Source organism: Rhinolophus sinicus, linkage group LG04 (assembly GCF_036562045.2).
Source record: "Rhinolophus sinicus isolate RSC01 linkage group LG04, ASM3656204v1, whole genome shotgun sequence".
NCBI classification, from domain to species: Eukaryota; Metazoa; Chordata; class Mammalia; order Chiroptera; family Rhinolophidae; genus Rhinolophus; species Rhinolophus sinicus.
This window is the reverse complement of record NC_133754.1, coordinates 93,304,804-93,322,361: the sequence shown is the minus strand read 5'-3', so window position 1 is coordinate 93,322,361 and position 17,558 is coordinate 93,304,804. Positions and strand designations below refer to the sequence as shown.

At 39.0% G+C, this 17,558-nt stretch overlaps 1 protein-coding gene across 8 annotated transcripts in view; it reads left to right on the top strand.

Moving 5' to 3' along the window:
• The window catches only part of NBEA (neurobeachin), a 661,793-nt gene that overhangs the window by 635,781 nt on the left and 8,454 nt on the right, over positions 1 to 17,558 (top strand). For 6 of the 8 annotated variants that reach the window (XM_074330026.1, XM_074330024.1, XM_074330027.1 and 3 more), the window contains 4 exons: positions 1,398 to 1,590; positions 3,218 to 3,289; positions 5,205 to 5,360; positions 5,854 to 6,024. In XM_074330026.1, coding sequence (XP_074186127.1) covers positions 1,398 to 1,590; positions 3,218 to 3,289; positions 5,205 to 5,360; positions 5,854 to 6,024 — 592 coding nt within the window. The remainder of the gene's footprint in view (positions 1 to 1,397; positions 1,591 to 3,217; positions 3,290 to 5,204; positions 5,361 to 5,853; positions 6,025 to 17,558) is intronic. The other 2 variants (XM_074330023.1, XM_019736465.2) reach the window with 1 other exon arrangement.

Genomic DNA, 17,558 nt, shown 5'->3' with positions numbered 1-17,558 from the left:
AAAAGCGCTCTGGAATATTGTCCATAATTTATGTCTGCACAAATTTATAAGCTGTTAGTTTGTGATGGAAGAATTTTTGACACCTTTCATTTATTCTGTCAGTCACTTAACAAATTTATGTTGAGCTCCTTCCGCGTGTCAGGCATTAAATATTGGCAAATACATCCTCGATACCTTCAAAGAATCAATAAACTCTTAGCGAAATACATGAATAAGTGTGTTTGTTTGAAAACATTTTTTTTTTCTCTACAAGTTTCAGCCCTTTGATTAGTTACTAATGAACTGTTCTGACTGAATGGGTGGGTCTTTGTGTGTGACAAAGCAGAAAGGTTTGTGCCAAGCACAACACTCCCATATACACACCCAGTCGCAGTGTAGATGTGGAGCTCAGGCCTTGGGTCCTCAAGCCTTGAGATGAAGCATTTTTAATAAACTGGCCAAGAGAGTATCTCTAGCTCTTGATTTTATGAAATGCCTTGGCAGAAGAGTTTTACTCCTGTGTTAGTTTTCTCTATTTAATAACAACAATAATAATATTTATCCTGGAGAAATGCCCAGTCAGAATTCATCACTTTTCCTGTGAGAGACCAAATTGGCCTCGAACTGTTTATGCAGAAAACCTAAGCTTTCTAAGTTCATGTAGCAGACAATTCATATATACAGCAAATAATTACAAAACCTGTTGGAGACCTAAGTAACAGTTATTTCCAGGATCCCAATTTTGTGTTTTTATATAGTAGTATTTATAGTGTTTCAAAGTAGTTAATCTAGTTCTTACAGCATCTACTTTCTATCAAGTCATGTGCTGGATGTTTGAGAAACACAGATTTTAAAAAAAGCAGGGTTAGGCCTCGGGAAGGTCACAGTCCAGAAGGAGCAAAGAAGGCATGAACCATAAGCTGACAGTAGTGCCAAGCAGAAGGTACAAAGCTGTGACAAGGGTCGCTATTATATTCTCATTATGTAGACTTTAGTCATGATCCCAAATCAAGCAGGAAAAAGAAGTGAAAGTATCAATCAATTCACTTTATATTTTATGTAAACAATGTCAGTGACTGACTTGACTAATTTGCCCACCAAACTGAGAACTGCATTGAAAATTCATGCTACATCATGTGGACATATCTATAAGCTAGCTTCTCACCTTGCAGTCTGGCCATAGCCATACTTAAATGGAGGCTGGACGTTAATAATTCGCTGTCCCCTCTCAGTGACTCCAGAGTCTCTGCTCTCCTCTTTCTGTGTATCCTCGCAGTACCCAAGTTCACACTGCTTTGTTCTCTGTGTGTGCTCATGCTAACTAACCTCATCTGTTTTAACCTCATTCTCCCCAGAGCTTTCACTAACTGTGTTATCCCTTCTGTTTTCTTCTGCTCTCTTCCCTTTCTATTCAACAGTGTTTCCTTCCACAGAGTCCACTCATGTTTAAAGATCAGATGCAACAGGATGTGATCATGGTGCTCAAGTTTCCATCAAATTCTCCAGTAACCCATGTGGCAGCGAACACGCTGCCCCACCTGACCATCCCGGCGGTGGTGACCGTGACCTGCAGCAGGCTGTTTGCCGTGAATAGATGGCACAACACAGTAGGTATGTGTGCCAAAGCAAACCATTCACTAAAGGGTTCTTAAAAGCCACAATTAAGATATGTGTGCTGGGGGGCTAGCTATGTGCCAAATTGTCTACAAAAAGCAACAGAGTAAATAACTGCCAGACCTACCTAAGTGATCCTTGTCTGTCTTATTCACTGCTGCTCTGTTTCAGTGCCTCATAGAATGCTTGGCTAATCGTTAAGTATTCAATAAATATTTGATAAATGGAAGCAGTTCTACAAATCAGTCAGGTCCTTCCCCTCTACTCTATCACTGTCCCTCCGCCCCCCCCCCCCCCAGGAAAGAAGCCAAACAGTTTTACCATATTAAACAAAAGTGAGTTTGAATCTGGATTATCTGGATGATAGTTTCAAATCCTCTTTCTTCCACTTCATTAATTTCTTTAGCAAATATTTGAATGGCCACCACGTGCCAGAGCCCTGTGCACTGGGAGAACAGCAATGAACAAGACAAACAGCTTTCTCCTTGTAGAGCTTAGAGTCTTTAAGAAAAGACAAAAGTGATCTCACGTGTGTTTTCTGCAAAATCATTCCTGAAAGTTCCAGCCAGTACATCTTGAAGTGATATAGTTCTGTCATAAAGATTAGACATATTGATACTTATTTAACTAGGGTAGAAGTGGACGTGACCAAATGCTTTTGTTGGCCTAGTTCACCATTTAAGTTCTCCCTGGAAGCCCCAGGACGCCCACTGTCTCCAGGACTGAGTGGATGAGCCGTGGTGAATTAACCTGAATCTTTCTATTCTACTGACTTCAGCACTGCTCTGAAAAACAGAGTGATTTATACCACAGCTTATTCTCCTCAGAGTTTCAAAATGTACCTCTTTATGTTCATTGGTGATAGCATCAACATGAGGTGGAACTACTTCCATTCAATCAGAAATATGCAGCAATCATCTTAAAATATATATGACTATTATTCACAGGGGTCAGCCTCCGGAAATGTTTTGCATTGAGAGAAAATTAAAAGGGATTAAATTTTCCTCTAGACTTGTTCAAAAGTATTGTATGTTATATAATCACATGTTAAAAATGATGACGAATGGTCTCAGTCAAGCCCTAAACATTAATCCTCCGAAAGTCACGTTTACTGAGGTTCAGGTTTTAGGTACAGCTCAGATTTACACCTTCTGTTGACTTGTCATGTGAATGAAGGGCCCCTTGGGTGGGAGCCCCACCTTCCCCTTTGCCTGGCCCAGGCGAGCCCATGCTCTGTGCCTACCTCACTCCATCCCTGTCTGTAGCATGGCCTTTTCTTAGACTCAGGCTCATTGGTTGCCCAGCAACCTTGACTCTCTGATGGGTTCAAGAAATGTTATAATCTTCTATTTTATCCAGTTTGCTCTTGCTGGTCAAATATCAGCACTCTTTCCAGCTTTCTACATTCTGCATCCTAAACAGAAACCAGCAGACTCTGTTGTAATGATTTTTTTAAGACTATCTACAAAGACATGTAGTGTGACTGAATCATTCTTACAAAAATTTACCAAATAATTTTTAAGCAAATGTATATTTTGTATAATCACTATAAAACACTGCTTATTAGGAAATTCCTCCTTTCTGAGAAGTTTATGGTAGTTTTCTCTTTTTATTTAATCTGTAGGCCTCAGAGGAGCTCCAGGCTACTCTTTGGATCAAGCCCATCATCTTCCCATTGAAATGGATCCACTAATTGGTACGCTGACAACAAAAATACATTTTCATGGATATGACTATCCATACATCCCTATGCAGTTAATTATCACAAATGGTAGCAGAATAATACTTTTTCTGCCACAAAATTGTGGTGCAAATGATATCAAATTACCATCAAGGAGCTATGCAAAACATAACATGCCATCTAAGAACTTTCTGGTATTAAAGCAATTATTTGTGGCATTTTCTTCACATTTTAGGGGATCATTTAAGTTGGTTCTAAACAAGGCAATATTTCCAAACTGTCCTTTCTTTCAACCTGCATTAGTCTTTAACACCTTTGTATTATTTAAAATACATAAGGCCTCAAAGAGATTATGCCAGAAAATAATACTAAAGAACATCTTTTCTGGAAATCTTCATTGCATTGAGCTAAAACACTTTTTTAAATTTAAGACTTCATGTAAATTGCAAACTCATGAGCTATAACTCTTTGCAGCAGATATTACAAATATTTTTAAATAACCACAAATGCATTTATTAGCCCTATGATGCAGAATAGGCCCCTTCATCTTTCTAGGCCTCAGTTTCATATCTGCGAGATACTTTATAGTATTAATGTTTGTATCATGGGATCATAAAGAGAACTAAATTAAAAAAGAATTCAAAGTGGTATCAAGAATTATTAAGTTATATCCAAGTTATGGTATGTTTTTTCTTAGATTAAGTCACCCTTTATCTTTGAACCCAGAAATAAGATGAGAGGCATTCATTTCAGTTAGTTAGCTTGTTTGTTCGTTCGTTCGTTCGTTATACCCCTTACACAAAATACCATGTACATGTCTTTGGGATATAGGGTTTATGACCAGGAATATTTTTAGAATCTAGCTATTCCTCTGCCCAAGAGACATCCACAATGTCACAGGTAGAATGTAACCATGGAAATATTAATAGCTGTATTATAATAAATGAAGGACCAATTATATAGTTTTTAAATGACTTAGGACCTTTGGATTGTCTTTTCTTTTGCTACCTTTTTTGTATAGCTTTTTATTGTTTACCTTCTCTAGTAACTGCTGTTACAGTGTTAATGGGTCTCCACAAATAGTAGCACTTAGATTTAATTGGGGTTAGAGAGTGATGGTCATCGTGTACATCTGCATTTTCTGTTTAAGAATTCAGCCCAGGGATTTAACCTGAAAGGATGGCGGAGAATAAGGGACAGGCTGGCATACAGACAGACACTGGGGAAATCAGACGGTGTCTCTGAGTTCCTGACTTCATTCACAGCCAATCCCAGGGCTCTCCACTGATTCTCTGCCTGTCTCTTTCCTCCCAAGTCCCTCTCCTGTCTTTTTCTTCCTCTCCTCCCCTGCCAGCCCATTCTGGAAAGGCTTTCAGTTTGTTGACAATCCAGTCTTTAAAGCTGCTGACCTAAAGCTCCCCGTGGGACTGCCCACATAACAACATCCCTTGCTCAAATCTCTACCCTCTTCTTTTCACATGTTTTGGAAATGCCATCAGAAAGTGAGAGATTGGGACACATATTAAGACTCCCCCCCCTCCTTATATAACATACCTCATATAATATGATTCCTCATTAGTGTTCAACTTGTTGGACACTAATGGATTTGTGTGTAGTGAACATCTATGAAATTAAATGCCTTTAGATATTTTCATTGTGCTTTAAATTCATTATCTTGAATTTCCCGTGTTGTGTTTATTTATTGGTGGAAGAAGCACTTGTATTTCTGACAATTTTTAAGTATGTAATATGATTCATAAATAATCACTGATACTAAAAAAGTTTATATTCCTCATGGGTAAATGTTAAAATCTGATAGCCTTAAAAACCCATTTCAGATAAATGAGGCTTAAAAAGTATTCCTTCTATAAGTGCTTGGTGAAACTCATGTGGACTCTTTCTTTAAATTCTTTCTTCTATTTACATGTAGCCAATAACTCTGGTGTGAACAAACGGCAGATCACAGACCTTGTTGACCAGAGTATACAAATCAATGCACATTGTTTTGTGGTCACAGCCGATAACCGTTATATTCTTATCTGTGGATTCTGGGATAAGAGCTTCCGAGTTTATTCTACAGAAACAGGTAACCTTAACAGTGAAATACTTCTTCTCTTCAAAATGCCTATTGTTACACCTATGCTTAATATGAAATCATACTTAATGATGTAGGCATTTTTATCTTGAGTACCAAGATTCAAATTAAATGTTCACAATTGAAAGTAAAGAACTAATTCTGAACTTTAGCATGAGCGCTGAGCTCATAGGACAAAGGGGACTATTGTCCCCTTCCCTAATCAAATCCAGTAAAAGACCTTAAGTCTCCCCATAGTTTGGCCCAAACTCTGAAGAAGAAAAAAAAATCATCATTGTCTTTATCTTATAACTCCTTTTCTTAGAAATCCCAAGTGACAGTGTCGTATCATTTTTCAGAAGCATTTCGAGAATGCCAATCTGTAGCTAGATTGGAATTACCTTATAAATTTGCGGGTCTATAGAGTCAATTGTCACAAATCTAGTAAAATAAAATTACTATTTAAAATAGCAAACGAATTAAACCTGCCATTTCTGTGTTTCAGGAAAATTAACTCAGATTGTATTTGGCCACTGGGATGTGGTGACGTGCCTGGCCAGGTCTGAGTCATACATAGGTGGGGACTGCTATATTGTGTCTGGATCTCGAGACGCGACCCTGCTTCTCTGGTACTGGAGTGGACGGCATCATATCATAGGAGACAACCCTAATAGCAGTAAGTATTTGTCTAGAGTTCTTAGACTAGAAATTCATTTTAGTATATTTTTCCTTTTTTATTTTCCTACTAGTTTTAAAGTATGAAAGCTTAAGTGGCAAAGATTTCTGTTGGGATGTAGTTGTGTTCCAAGTGTTAAAAAGAGCAACTATGATAATCTTCAGCTTGGAGAAACTCCCACATCCCCTCACATGGACCCTCTGTGCAGCTGTCCTTCCCCTGTCTCCAATGTCCCCATCCTTCAGAGCTTTCCTTCAGAGTCACCTACTCCATTAAACCTCATATGATTTATCTCCGCTGAATATATTCTCTCCCTCCTCTGAATTTCCATGAGTTTTATTTGTGCTTCAGCGAGGGCCGTCACTACTTTCTACCACGTAGTAGAGTAAATATCTCCATTTATTCATTTAACAGTGATTAAGTATCCCTTTCAACGTAGGCATTGAGGAGGCAAGAAAATGAATAAAATGATTTCTTTGCTTCGGATGATTCCTAAGTGCTTTTATTCAACAGTTCTCCCTAATATGTTCTGTAGGAAGAAAAGAAATGGGACTCCAGAGTAAAATAATTTTACAAAACACCACATATACTCTTGCTAGCTATGTAAGCTCTAATAGTCTTACAGAAGTAAATCGTTGACATTTGTTTAGCCCAGTTTCTGAAACATGTTTTTCCATGGAAACTTTGTTCATGGAACAGAAGTTATTATTTCTTGGAGCTATTGCTTTTTTTGAGGAAGCTCTGAAGTGGATCACAAGTCTCTCCCCTTCCATCTTAAGTTTCTGGTTCCTGGCATAGTGGCACACATAAGAGGTTTTCAATACACATTGTTAAATGACTGCAGAACTAGGTAAGATATTACCTAGAAATAATTACTGTTTTTACTTACCAAGCTTTCAGTAGTTCAAATGCACATATTTCCTGTAAAATAGAGAGTGGTTTCTGTAAAACATTGATAATGGCAACTACCTAAACCTGGGCTATTCTAATTGTGATTCATACATTGGTCATAGTTTAAATGGTACTCCAAAAAACTGAAACATGATTTTGGGGAATATTTATGATAAAACAGGTAAGAATTTCCTAAGAATGCTGCGAATCTACCACTGAAATATTGTAAGAGTAGATGAGAAATGTACAAGATGCCATGTTACAAGTGCGCAGCTGAAGGCTGCCTCCCCTGGTCCATTCCAGCCTGTGAGATAGCGGGTCATGGAAACCTAAATGTGCGTCTACCTTCAAGTACCGCCCACCCCAAGTTTTACGCATGTTGACAGAAATACTGCAAAACTAGGAAATGGCTTTCAATTGAAGGCCCTATCATAGTACAGAAAAGAAGATAGATGGATGGTAGGTAGGTAGATAGATAGATAGATAGATAGATAGACAGATAAACAGACAGACAGTGGGAGATTGAACCACATGACCAAACGTTGTGTGAGGTTTTATTCTTGTTGCCCATAGCTAGAGTTGAACAACAGTAGATGAAGAAACTAAAAGTGCATTCTTAAGGATTTCTCTTAGCATAGATACTGAATAAGAGAAAGTATGTGTATTATACATTTCAGCCTCTGTTCTAAGTTGTTCTAAGTTATTCTCAAGCTTGGTACATTATCATATTATTTTATCTAAACGTATTTTCTCATAGTTCCAAATTTTCTTTATTTCCATAATAGTGTAGGGTTCATTAGAAAGTTGGATTAAGCAGCAGGTCTGTGTAGTATCTTCCATCCATAGTGATAAAAATTAGGCATTATTAGAAAAAAAAATTTTTTTAACAGAACGCTGCTTTAAATCCAGTTAATTAACCTGTTTAAAATGAAGCTCAAAAATGATGAAAATGGTATTTCCAAAAAGAAGATTCATTTCTTAAAAACTACCACCTGGTAGCAGAGATAAGATATTTTATATAATGTACTGCTATGAGTAAAGAATTTTAAAGAACACTGTTAGTAAATTATAGTAATAATCTGCGTTAGCTATTTTATTTTACATTGTTTTCTAATGATCTTTTAAACCAAAAGATGGTTAACAACTGATCATACCTTTGGTCCATCAGTCAGCAAGAAAAGTTAAAAGTAGTAATATTTAGAGTGTTTAAAGTTCCTTACAACAGGAGCTATATAAATAGAAATGTTTATATTAATCCTTAAGAACAAAATTGTGAGTGTTCTATTTGTTAAAATGCAGCATTTTATTGAAGCTTTAAATAAAGACAGGATTACCCTTAAAAAATTACAACAGATTATCAATGCATAGTTTTCAGTATTACCTCCATATATAAGAATTTATTTTTTGATTAAAAACTGTTGTCATCGTTATGAAGCTAAACTACTTTCATAAAACCCACCTTGTCAAGACTTTATTGGGCATTTCATGTTGATATATGTTGTACGGCTTTATTTCATCTGTTATCCTTACTGTAAGGGGGGAATGCTCTTCTAGAATAAACAGGGAGAGCGCAAAAGTGTTTGTGAAACAGCACACATGTACTGGATGCTACTGGTACTCGCTCAGCAGCGGGACATGCTGTATAGTCAAAGTCTAAGGTTCCGGAATTTGCAGGGATCTGCATTATATGCGTTCTACTGATCACAAAACCGCTTTTCCTGCTTAGATGTACTGAGTACACTGAGTACTTACTACCTGAATCATGAGTTGCTATCGGTCATATTCGGTGTCGTAAGTCCTGTGAGCACAACAAAATGCTTAGTCTTACCTCTTGGGTACAAATTGATGATTATGCAAAAACTGGTTTTGGCTTTTTGCCGTATGGATAATCAAGTAGTAAAAAACAATTAGTCATATTTAGTATTTGACTCGAATGACTGACCTGTTAAAACAGCCAACCTAGTGGCACACATATCCGTGATGAGAGAGACCATATATACTGGTCAGTTCCCTTTTTGTAAAGGCAGGCAGTCACAGCACATACTGAATTGACTGTCATATCTGAGATCAGTCATGGGTGTTGACACACATATAGTCTCTGCCATCAGAAAACTCACAATATGAAAGAAAAAGATGGGGTTGTTTTTTTTTCCGTTCTGGTTTAATCTATCGTAGCTACCAATTCACAGGTCAGAGAATCAGGCTGTATGTGTTGTCTATCTCGTACTATAGCTGCTCAAGACCAAAAAGCTAGTTACGTCTAAATTCATATTAAAGTGTGTGACACAGTGCCCTTAGGTTTTGAGGGTTGTATATATTAACCTAGACTTAAAGGAGACAGTCCTAGAGTGAAACAATATTCCAGTAGCTTTTAGGATTTAAGGATTGTTTTTGGTATGGACGCTGAATTGCTTTGTATGTCAGAGGCCAGAACGTATTTATACAGCACATCACAAAATGATAGGATTCATTTACTCACCTTACGTGTACATCACTCAAGATAAATTCAAGTGGCGTTAAAATAATTATGCTTCTTTTGCATTGTCGTTATTTTTGGAACGGCTAGCTCTGTTAGTGGCACAGGGGAAAAAAACAAGGTTTGTGGATTTTTTAGGTATGGAAAGAGTTTACGGTTTCATTGTGTCATATTGTTGTGACTAATTTAGACATCTCAGAAAAAAGGTCTTTTTCTAATTGTTTTATAGTTTCAATGAGTTTATGAGCAAGACAATGAAAATTTATAAACAGATTATTACAAAGCGTTTTAGGCCATAAAAGAAAAAAGAAAAAGCTTTCTAGCATAGGTGACAGTTGAATTATAGTTGTTTTATTGATGTATTTTATAATACTAATATTTATTGTTACTCTTTCAAACTTGTGACTTTGAACATAGGAAATATTCTTGGAGATTTAAATAGGTCCCTGGCTAGATAACAGAATTGCAGACATGTGAGGGACAGATGCTTTCATCTGAAACAGACTTTTACACAAATTCTGAAACTAATTTGGAAGTGATAAAAATTAATTTGCGCACTTTAATTGGAAGCAGCCTACTGCAGGAAAGAAAGGGGCGCAGAGCAGGCAATCTGTGCTTAAAGCTGATTGAATTTTTTGTCAGGTAGGTATCTTGGACTTGGCCGCTTATCCTCCTGAGCCCCTCTTTGCAATATATTACAACCCATCTCTGACTGGTGTTCTTTAAAAGGATCAATGCTATTCCTGTTAAATCCCGAGAGCCCAGAATTTCATTGATCTTGGGACTTGACATTTCTCATTACGTGCTGTAGCTTCCGACAAGATAGTCACAAGAGCGGCAAGTCAACATTGTTGTCTCTTCAACAGACACTTAAAATACATTGGGACCTCGGCTCAAAATCCATTCTGCTTTTCAAGTGCATGGTTTTACTGTTTATACCAGGTACGACGTGCTTCATAGGGAGCTAGTTGATACGTGCATAGGCAATTTTTTGCAACCATAGCAGTAGGACACTTTGAAAGAGAATTCACTGTTCATCTTTTCAAATCAAATCTACAAATATTCACTGAGTAATATGGATCTAAGACATGGTTATTGTGCTTTTTCTATTTCACATTTTAAAAACAAGTCTTTTAACTACGCATAAACATTATGCAAACTCTGAAATGAGAAGCGCATTGAAAAGGCGGCTCCAGCTGTGCACACATCCCTTCTGGGCCCCATTGTGTGCGTTTCAGCTCTGGACACTGACCCTCCTGCCAGCCTGTCACAAAACAGTGGCCAAATCACATCCCTCTTTGTTTGCATCCAGCCTTCTCTTCAAATAACTATCTTGGTGCCCAGTTCTACAGCCACCACTAACCAAGGGCTTTATAAGAGATGCAAGGGCTTTATAAGAGATGGACAAAGAGAGCCCAGAGATATTTTGAATGTGTGTATACATATGAGGTGATGAATTTGTCTCACTTCTTAGAACAAGGACTCTTGTCTAAGGTTTAGTCAATGTGGAACCATCTTTTCATTAAGTATCAGAAGAAGCCTAGTTACATATATAAAAATCCTTACCCCATTGGACCTTCTGAGGGCCAAGTGGTGTCTGCAGTGTAACATCTCTAGCTCAGGGCCGGCTCTAATAGACCTCTCCGCCCTCCCGTCCACTCAGCCTCACATTAGGAGACTTTATAGTGTTCCTGACGAAGAAGGGGGCTGCTTGCACTGGGTCTCTACCTTTCCTTTCCCTTTAGGGAGCTAAGGCTGCAAAGGTCTTTGGCCTGGGTCAGGAACATTATAATTAAACAGAAGAGCGACTAACCTGTTCTCAGGATCAGAGAGCTTCAGATCACAGACCTGGAGTAGCAGCGGGAGGTGCGTCTCTGGGCATTATGCAGAACCCAGCTTTCTTGGGAAAGGTGGGGGATTATGCCATTGATTGTTTGTGGAAGGTGATGGTAGGAGAGTGATGTGCGGGGCCCAAGATTCAGGTTCAGGACCTAGGAAAGAGCTTTGCCCTGCAACAGTGATGCTCAGAGGAAAAGTGGTCTGTGTCATCACTGGAGAATGCATGAATGAATTAATGAATGAGTGAATGAATGAATAGGTTTATACAACCCATAGAGTGTTTTTATGTGGGTTACCTTGTGACCTGTGGAAAGTGTCAGCCTCGGCATCTCGGGTAGTTGGACCAGACCTCTGCTGTAGCCCAGGTGGTGACCGAGGACATAATATCTTGATAAGAATGCCTCACCGTCTCAGTTCTTCTGAGGCATCCCAGCAAATATCTAACATAGTTTTTAAAGTAAATTTTGAAATCAGAATAGTGATGAAACTGCTGTACCCTTTGATTAAATCTCTTATTCCTGGATTTAAGTCCAAAATGCATCCTGTTTTATGTGGGAATAACATGAATGGCATACTTTCTGCAATACTCCTGCAATGACTTAACAAAGGTCACAGATAAAATCTGAATGTCGTATATCGTGAGGAGGTTTGTCTTCTGACTCCAGCAGAACTGCATCGAGGATCACAGATCTTAGGAACTCTGCTGTGTTTGCTTACCTCTAATTCAGAAGGGCCAAAGCTTCTCCTGCATATTAGTAGTCCCACAAATGAGGTTTAAAATAATAAGAACCATGAGTAATCTTTACTTTGATCATTTCCCTAAAAGCCGTTGAAAACTCTCTCCTTGTCAGTTCTTTGTGAATGGCAGCAACTAAATGCATTTGTACTTTTTTCATCATCCATTTTGAAAATATTGAAATGATGTTTGATGAAAATTAGATGGAATTTGGTTATGATATAAGCCTTTTATAGGTGGCGTTTCCAAATGCTTGCCCATAAGGAATCTCGAAATTGGCCATGTTTGTTCTTTATCATTCACAGTAATTCCATCACACAGAGAGCTCTTCTGTGTAGGAAATGACTGGGGAATGAGGGCGATGGCACCATGGTCCTTAGAGGGGAGGTCTCACCTGCCCCACCCCCTGCACTTTAACCCTCAGCTACATCCATCAATTGTGATGTGACAGTGACAGAATATTCCCAGGATTTTGAGTGATTGCTGTGGTGTGTGACATCTGTCCCTGGCAATGAAATGAAATGTAGGAAATATGCTTTTCCCCTGCTGCAGGTTTCCCAACTCCAAACCCCTTGACTAATATTTTATTTACTTTTCCCTAATTTAAAGATGGAAACAAGGCTTTCAGGGGCCCTAAACAATATCCCCTAATAGTTAGGTTCCACTGTTTATTCAAATGATCTGAGGAAATTGTAATGAAAAAGAAAACATTTTAAACTTTATAAATCAGATGCAAGCCTTTGAAAAATTTGTTTCCTAATAGAAAAATTATAATATACATAAGGAGTATTTTTAAGATTTTATACGTTTTTTTCTAATTCCCTGCAATAGAACTAGGTTGTTTTTACTCTTTCTGCAGCATACAACTAAAGGTTTGAGAAACTATTTTACTGTATGTAAATTTTATTAAGCATATAAATTCAAGGTTTTTCAATTCACCAGTCTCTCCAAGATAAAATTAATCACTCAGAAAAATTAAGGCTACTGTTACCCATAAAATGTTACCAATACTTAAACCTTATTTTGTCAGGGAACTCAGGGCACCTTTGAAGCATAATTGTATAAATTATATAAATATGTTTCGGGCAAATCCAGGACTGCTGACAAATACAAGTGATACCCTGCCAATATTTAAGCACATTCTAACACTACACATAAATTTAGAAAAGATGACCAACTAACATGGGCAACTGACACCCCCCCCACACACACACACACACACACCCCACACTCCATTTAAGTAAGAGTTGCCTGAAAAGCAAAACAGAAGCTGGTGAATCTGAGAAAACTCACAGAAAAGGGTGAGCGATTTCTGGGGAGAAGAAGATGGGTGGGTGTGAAGGAGGAGATACTGGCAGACCGGAACAGAAGAGTGTTGAGCGTCTTGCTGGAGGGCAGGCACAATTCTCTCTGAGACAAGACAGTGGGGATCAACCCCATCTAGGATCTGAGTTCACAGAGAAAACCAGGCCAGCATGCAAGGAACTCAAGCACTGTAAAAAAAGTCACAAAATAAACAGCCAGGTGAAGCAAAATGAGCAGAAGAAAAAAATACAGAACTCTTTTTTAGAAGGCAGACTATTCTCTAAGTCTAAAATGTAAGAAAGGGGCACTAAAGTTATTGGTAATGTTATATAGTTCTTAAGCTAAGGGGTGAGTACAAGAGAACTCATTTTATTCTCAAACTTATACATAAGCTATAAATGTTTAATAGGCAATTAAATTTTTAGAATTATTTCTAAAAACAGGAAAATCAGCTGTGTAAAAGCTGCCAACTTGAACAGAATTTGTGAACTTGGAGAAAAAAAGTAATTGGTCTACAATAATATTTCTCAAACTTGACTAATATACTGATCCCTTTGAAAGAGAACAAAACAAACTTCTGACTCTGGGGACTGTGTTCTTGGACCCTGTGAACCCTAGGTTGAGAAACACTGACTTCGTTAATTACCTCATTTTAATTTTTAAGGCATATTTCAATTTTAAATTGCCACAGCATAGCTTTTGACAGTAAAGAGAGGTTTGATATGTAAAACTGGTTTAAAAATGTTTAGAGTATTATCAAAGTACATATTTGAAATTTAAAATATTTTAGAGAACTTTTGACCCCCCAGAAAATATCCACAGATCCCAGGGTACATAGACCCTCGTTTAAGAAATACCAAGAATTCTGGAAGAGTTGCAGTTACAAGATCAAGTTGCAACATGCCTTTTCAGGGAGAAAAAGTAATGATCAATGATACTGAGAAATTAAAATTAAATAATGACATTTATATATGTGCACAAAGGCATATTTATATATAATACTTAATCTTTGCTAAGATGATATTGTAGAATTGACTAAACAATACATCTAGGATAAACCAATGTCATATAATATCAGTCAGCAAGAACTGTTTAAAAATTAAAAGAGAAAGAGAAATAGTCAACATAAGACATTAATAAGTGTGATGTTGTTAATGGAAAATGGAAATAGTGGGGTATTACAAGGCATTGATAGTTGCTGAATCTGACTGAGTGGTCCAGATCCAAATTGTATTGTGCACTTATCATGCCCTTCTTTCTGATTGCATTGCTTTGATGGAGTTTTGCTTCAGTGACTCTCTCAGGTCCTCACACACTGTCCAGTGTGACCACCACGGGCTTCCTTTTCCCGTATACCAAAGGAACCATCAGAACCTACCCAGGTTGGCACCATACCCCATTCATCTTCCAGAGCTCCTCTCTGGCTTTCTGTTTTTCCATTTCCTCCACCTCTTTGCCCCCCAAGACTGTAAAGATCCCTCACTTCCATCCCAAACAGGCTTCTCCAGTTTTCCCAATAAGACAATGTTGGGCATGATGCCTTCTCAGCTTCCTGATCCTTCTTACGCTGTCTTCATGCAGTTCATTCACCAAAATTCTGTTTTTTCTCTTCATTCATATGTGGATTTTTTGGTCCCTGCTATACTCTGTGCACATACATTTTTTCTTCACACTTGTCATTATTGAGTGCCTCCAGTCGCAAGCCTGTGCAAAGCCATGGTTGTTTGATGTGTTCTAAACAGTTCCAGGTTATGCTTTATACCACTTTATACTCCCAACTCCTAGTCCACTTGGAAGAATGCCTGTCACTTAGAAGGCGTTCACTCAGTGTTTGTGAAAGCACTTAGCAGTGAGAATGCTTATGGCATATAGTTCAGCTGGGCGTTTTGGCTAGGTTTGACTTTATTAAGTCAAGTGGAAAATTAATATGACTGTCTCTTCTTTCCTTCACTACATTCCTCCCTCCTCAAAATCAGAGCTCCTCAGCCTGTTTTGAGGGAGATTTGGGGGAACATTTTAAAATGTGTACGAGCATCTGGTAAACTCTGTGCTTGCCTCGTCTCATGACCACCTCAAAATTACAACTAAACTGAAGTACAACCATCATTGAGAATTGTCTGAAGTCTAGCTCAACAGAAGTCCTACAACTAAGGACAGACAGAAGAAGCCACCAGGAGACTTTTGATTGGAGCATTAAATCCAGGAGGGGCGCTAACACGAAATAGGCTGGTCCCTCACCCACTTGATGCAATCAAAAATCGGGAGGAATACCTTGGCTGTGGAGGTTCCCCCTGAGGAGTGAGGAGTCCCAGCCCCACAATGTTGGGACTCTCCCAGCCCTGGGAAGAGAAGCTCCCTCTCCCAATTTTTGGCTATGAAAACCAGCAGAGATTGTTGCTGAGTGAGACAAGGACAGTTGGAGTCTCGGGCGTTCCTTTAAAGGGCCTGTGTATGCTGATTCACTGATGGATTCACTTGCTTTGAGCTCCAGCAGTGGGGTGGCATCTCAAAAGGTGCCAGGGACATACAGGAAGGAACTGAGTTGTCTGGCTGCAGGGCAAGGTCTGGAGGGGCTTGCAGAAGCCATTGTTTCTTTGTTTCCACCACCCAGCCTGCACATATGGGCGGCACCATATCTGAGTCTCCTTTAACCTTGCTAACACTGGTTGCCCTTCCCTGGTGATTCCCTGAGACTCTGCTCCACCCAACTAGCCAGCACACTCAAGCTACTTCCAGTGGCTTTTCCATACAAACAGCCTGTCTTGGCTCATGTTGCAGTCTTTCTTAAAATATTTTGAAGGTTCACAAACCCCAAACAAGCAGCATCTGGCCTCAGCATGCCCCGTACCTCTTGCTAAGCAGCCCCAAGCTTGGCATTCGCAGCAGCCAGCCTCGGTTCAAGGTTTGGCCTCTCCCAAGCACCTCAAAGCCCAGTGCAGGTGGAAGACCTCCGCAGATGACATTTTGGCTCATATCAGGTTGCCGTGGGCAGGGCACAGGCAGTGGCTGAATATGGCCTACAATAGAGCCCCGCCCAAGAGGCCCCAGTACTAACACACCTAGTGACCAGCTTCAGACCATAACAGTGAACCCCTCAACAACCTCCACAAACGACATATGCAAAGGGCAGACTGGACAGAAACCAGAGTCCTGCTAAAGTGACTCCTGCTCTGTAGAGTCAGTCCCTGCACAACAACTCCTCAACTGTCGTCACGGCCAGTCCTCCTAACCAATCAGCCTGAGAGTCAACCTCTCCCACTGACATGCAAACAGCAGCCAAGGCTCAACTACAACAAGAGAACACTGGCAACCCACACAAGGAACACCTGGAGCACCTGCCTCAGGTGACCAGGGAGACTGTGCCACTGGGCCCCACGGCCACCTGCTACAAAAGGCCACTCTACCAAGACTGGAAGACATAGCAGCCCTACCTAATACACAAAAACAAACAGCGAAGCAGCCAAAATGGGAAGACAAAGAAACATGTCCCAAATAAAAGAACAGAACAAAGCTCCAGAAAAAGAACTAAACAAAATGGAAACAATCCATCTACCAAATGCAGAGTTGAAAACACTGGTTATAATGATGCTCAGTAATCTTAGGGAGAACTTGAACAAAGAGATTAGGAAACATAAAAGTGGAACTAGAAAACATAAAAAAGAACTAATCAGAGATAAAGCATACAATAACGGAAATGAAGAATACATTAGAGGGAATCAACAATAGATTAGAGAAAAGCAGAGGATCGAATCAGCAATTTGGAGGATAAAGTAACAGAAAACACCCAATCAGAACAGCAAAAAGAAAAAAGAATCCAAAAAGAAAAATTGAGGACAGTTTATGGGACCTATAGGACAACATCAAGCATACCAACATTTGCATCATAACAGTACTAGAAGAAGAGAGAGCGCAAGGAATTGAATACCAATTTGAAGAAATAACGATGGAAAACTACCCTAACCTGCTGAAGGAAATAGACATACAAGCCCAGAGTCCCAAACAAGATGAACCCAAAGAGGCCCACACTAAAACATCATAATTAAAATTCCAAAGCTTAAAGATAAAGAGAGAATCTTAAAAGCAGAAAGAGAAAAGCAGTTAGTTGCCTACAGGGGAACTCCCACAGACTGTCAACTGATTTTTCAACAGAAACTTTACAGGCCAGAAGGGATTGTCATGAAACATTCAAAGTGATAAAAAGCAAGGACCTGCAACCAAGATTAGTCTACCCAGCAAAGCTATCATTTAGAATCAAAAGACAGATAAAGAGCTTCCCAGACAAGAAAA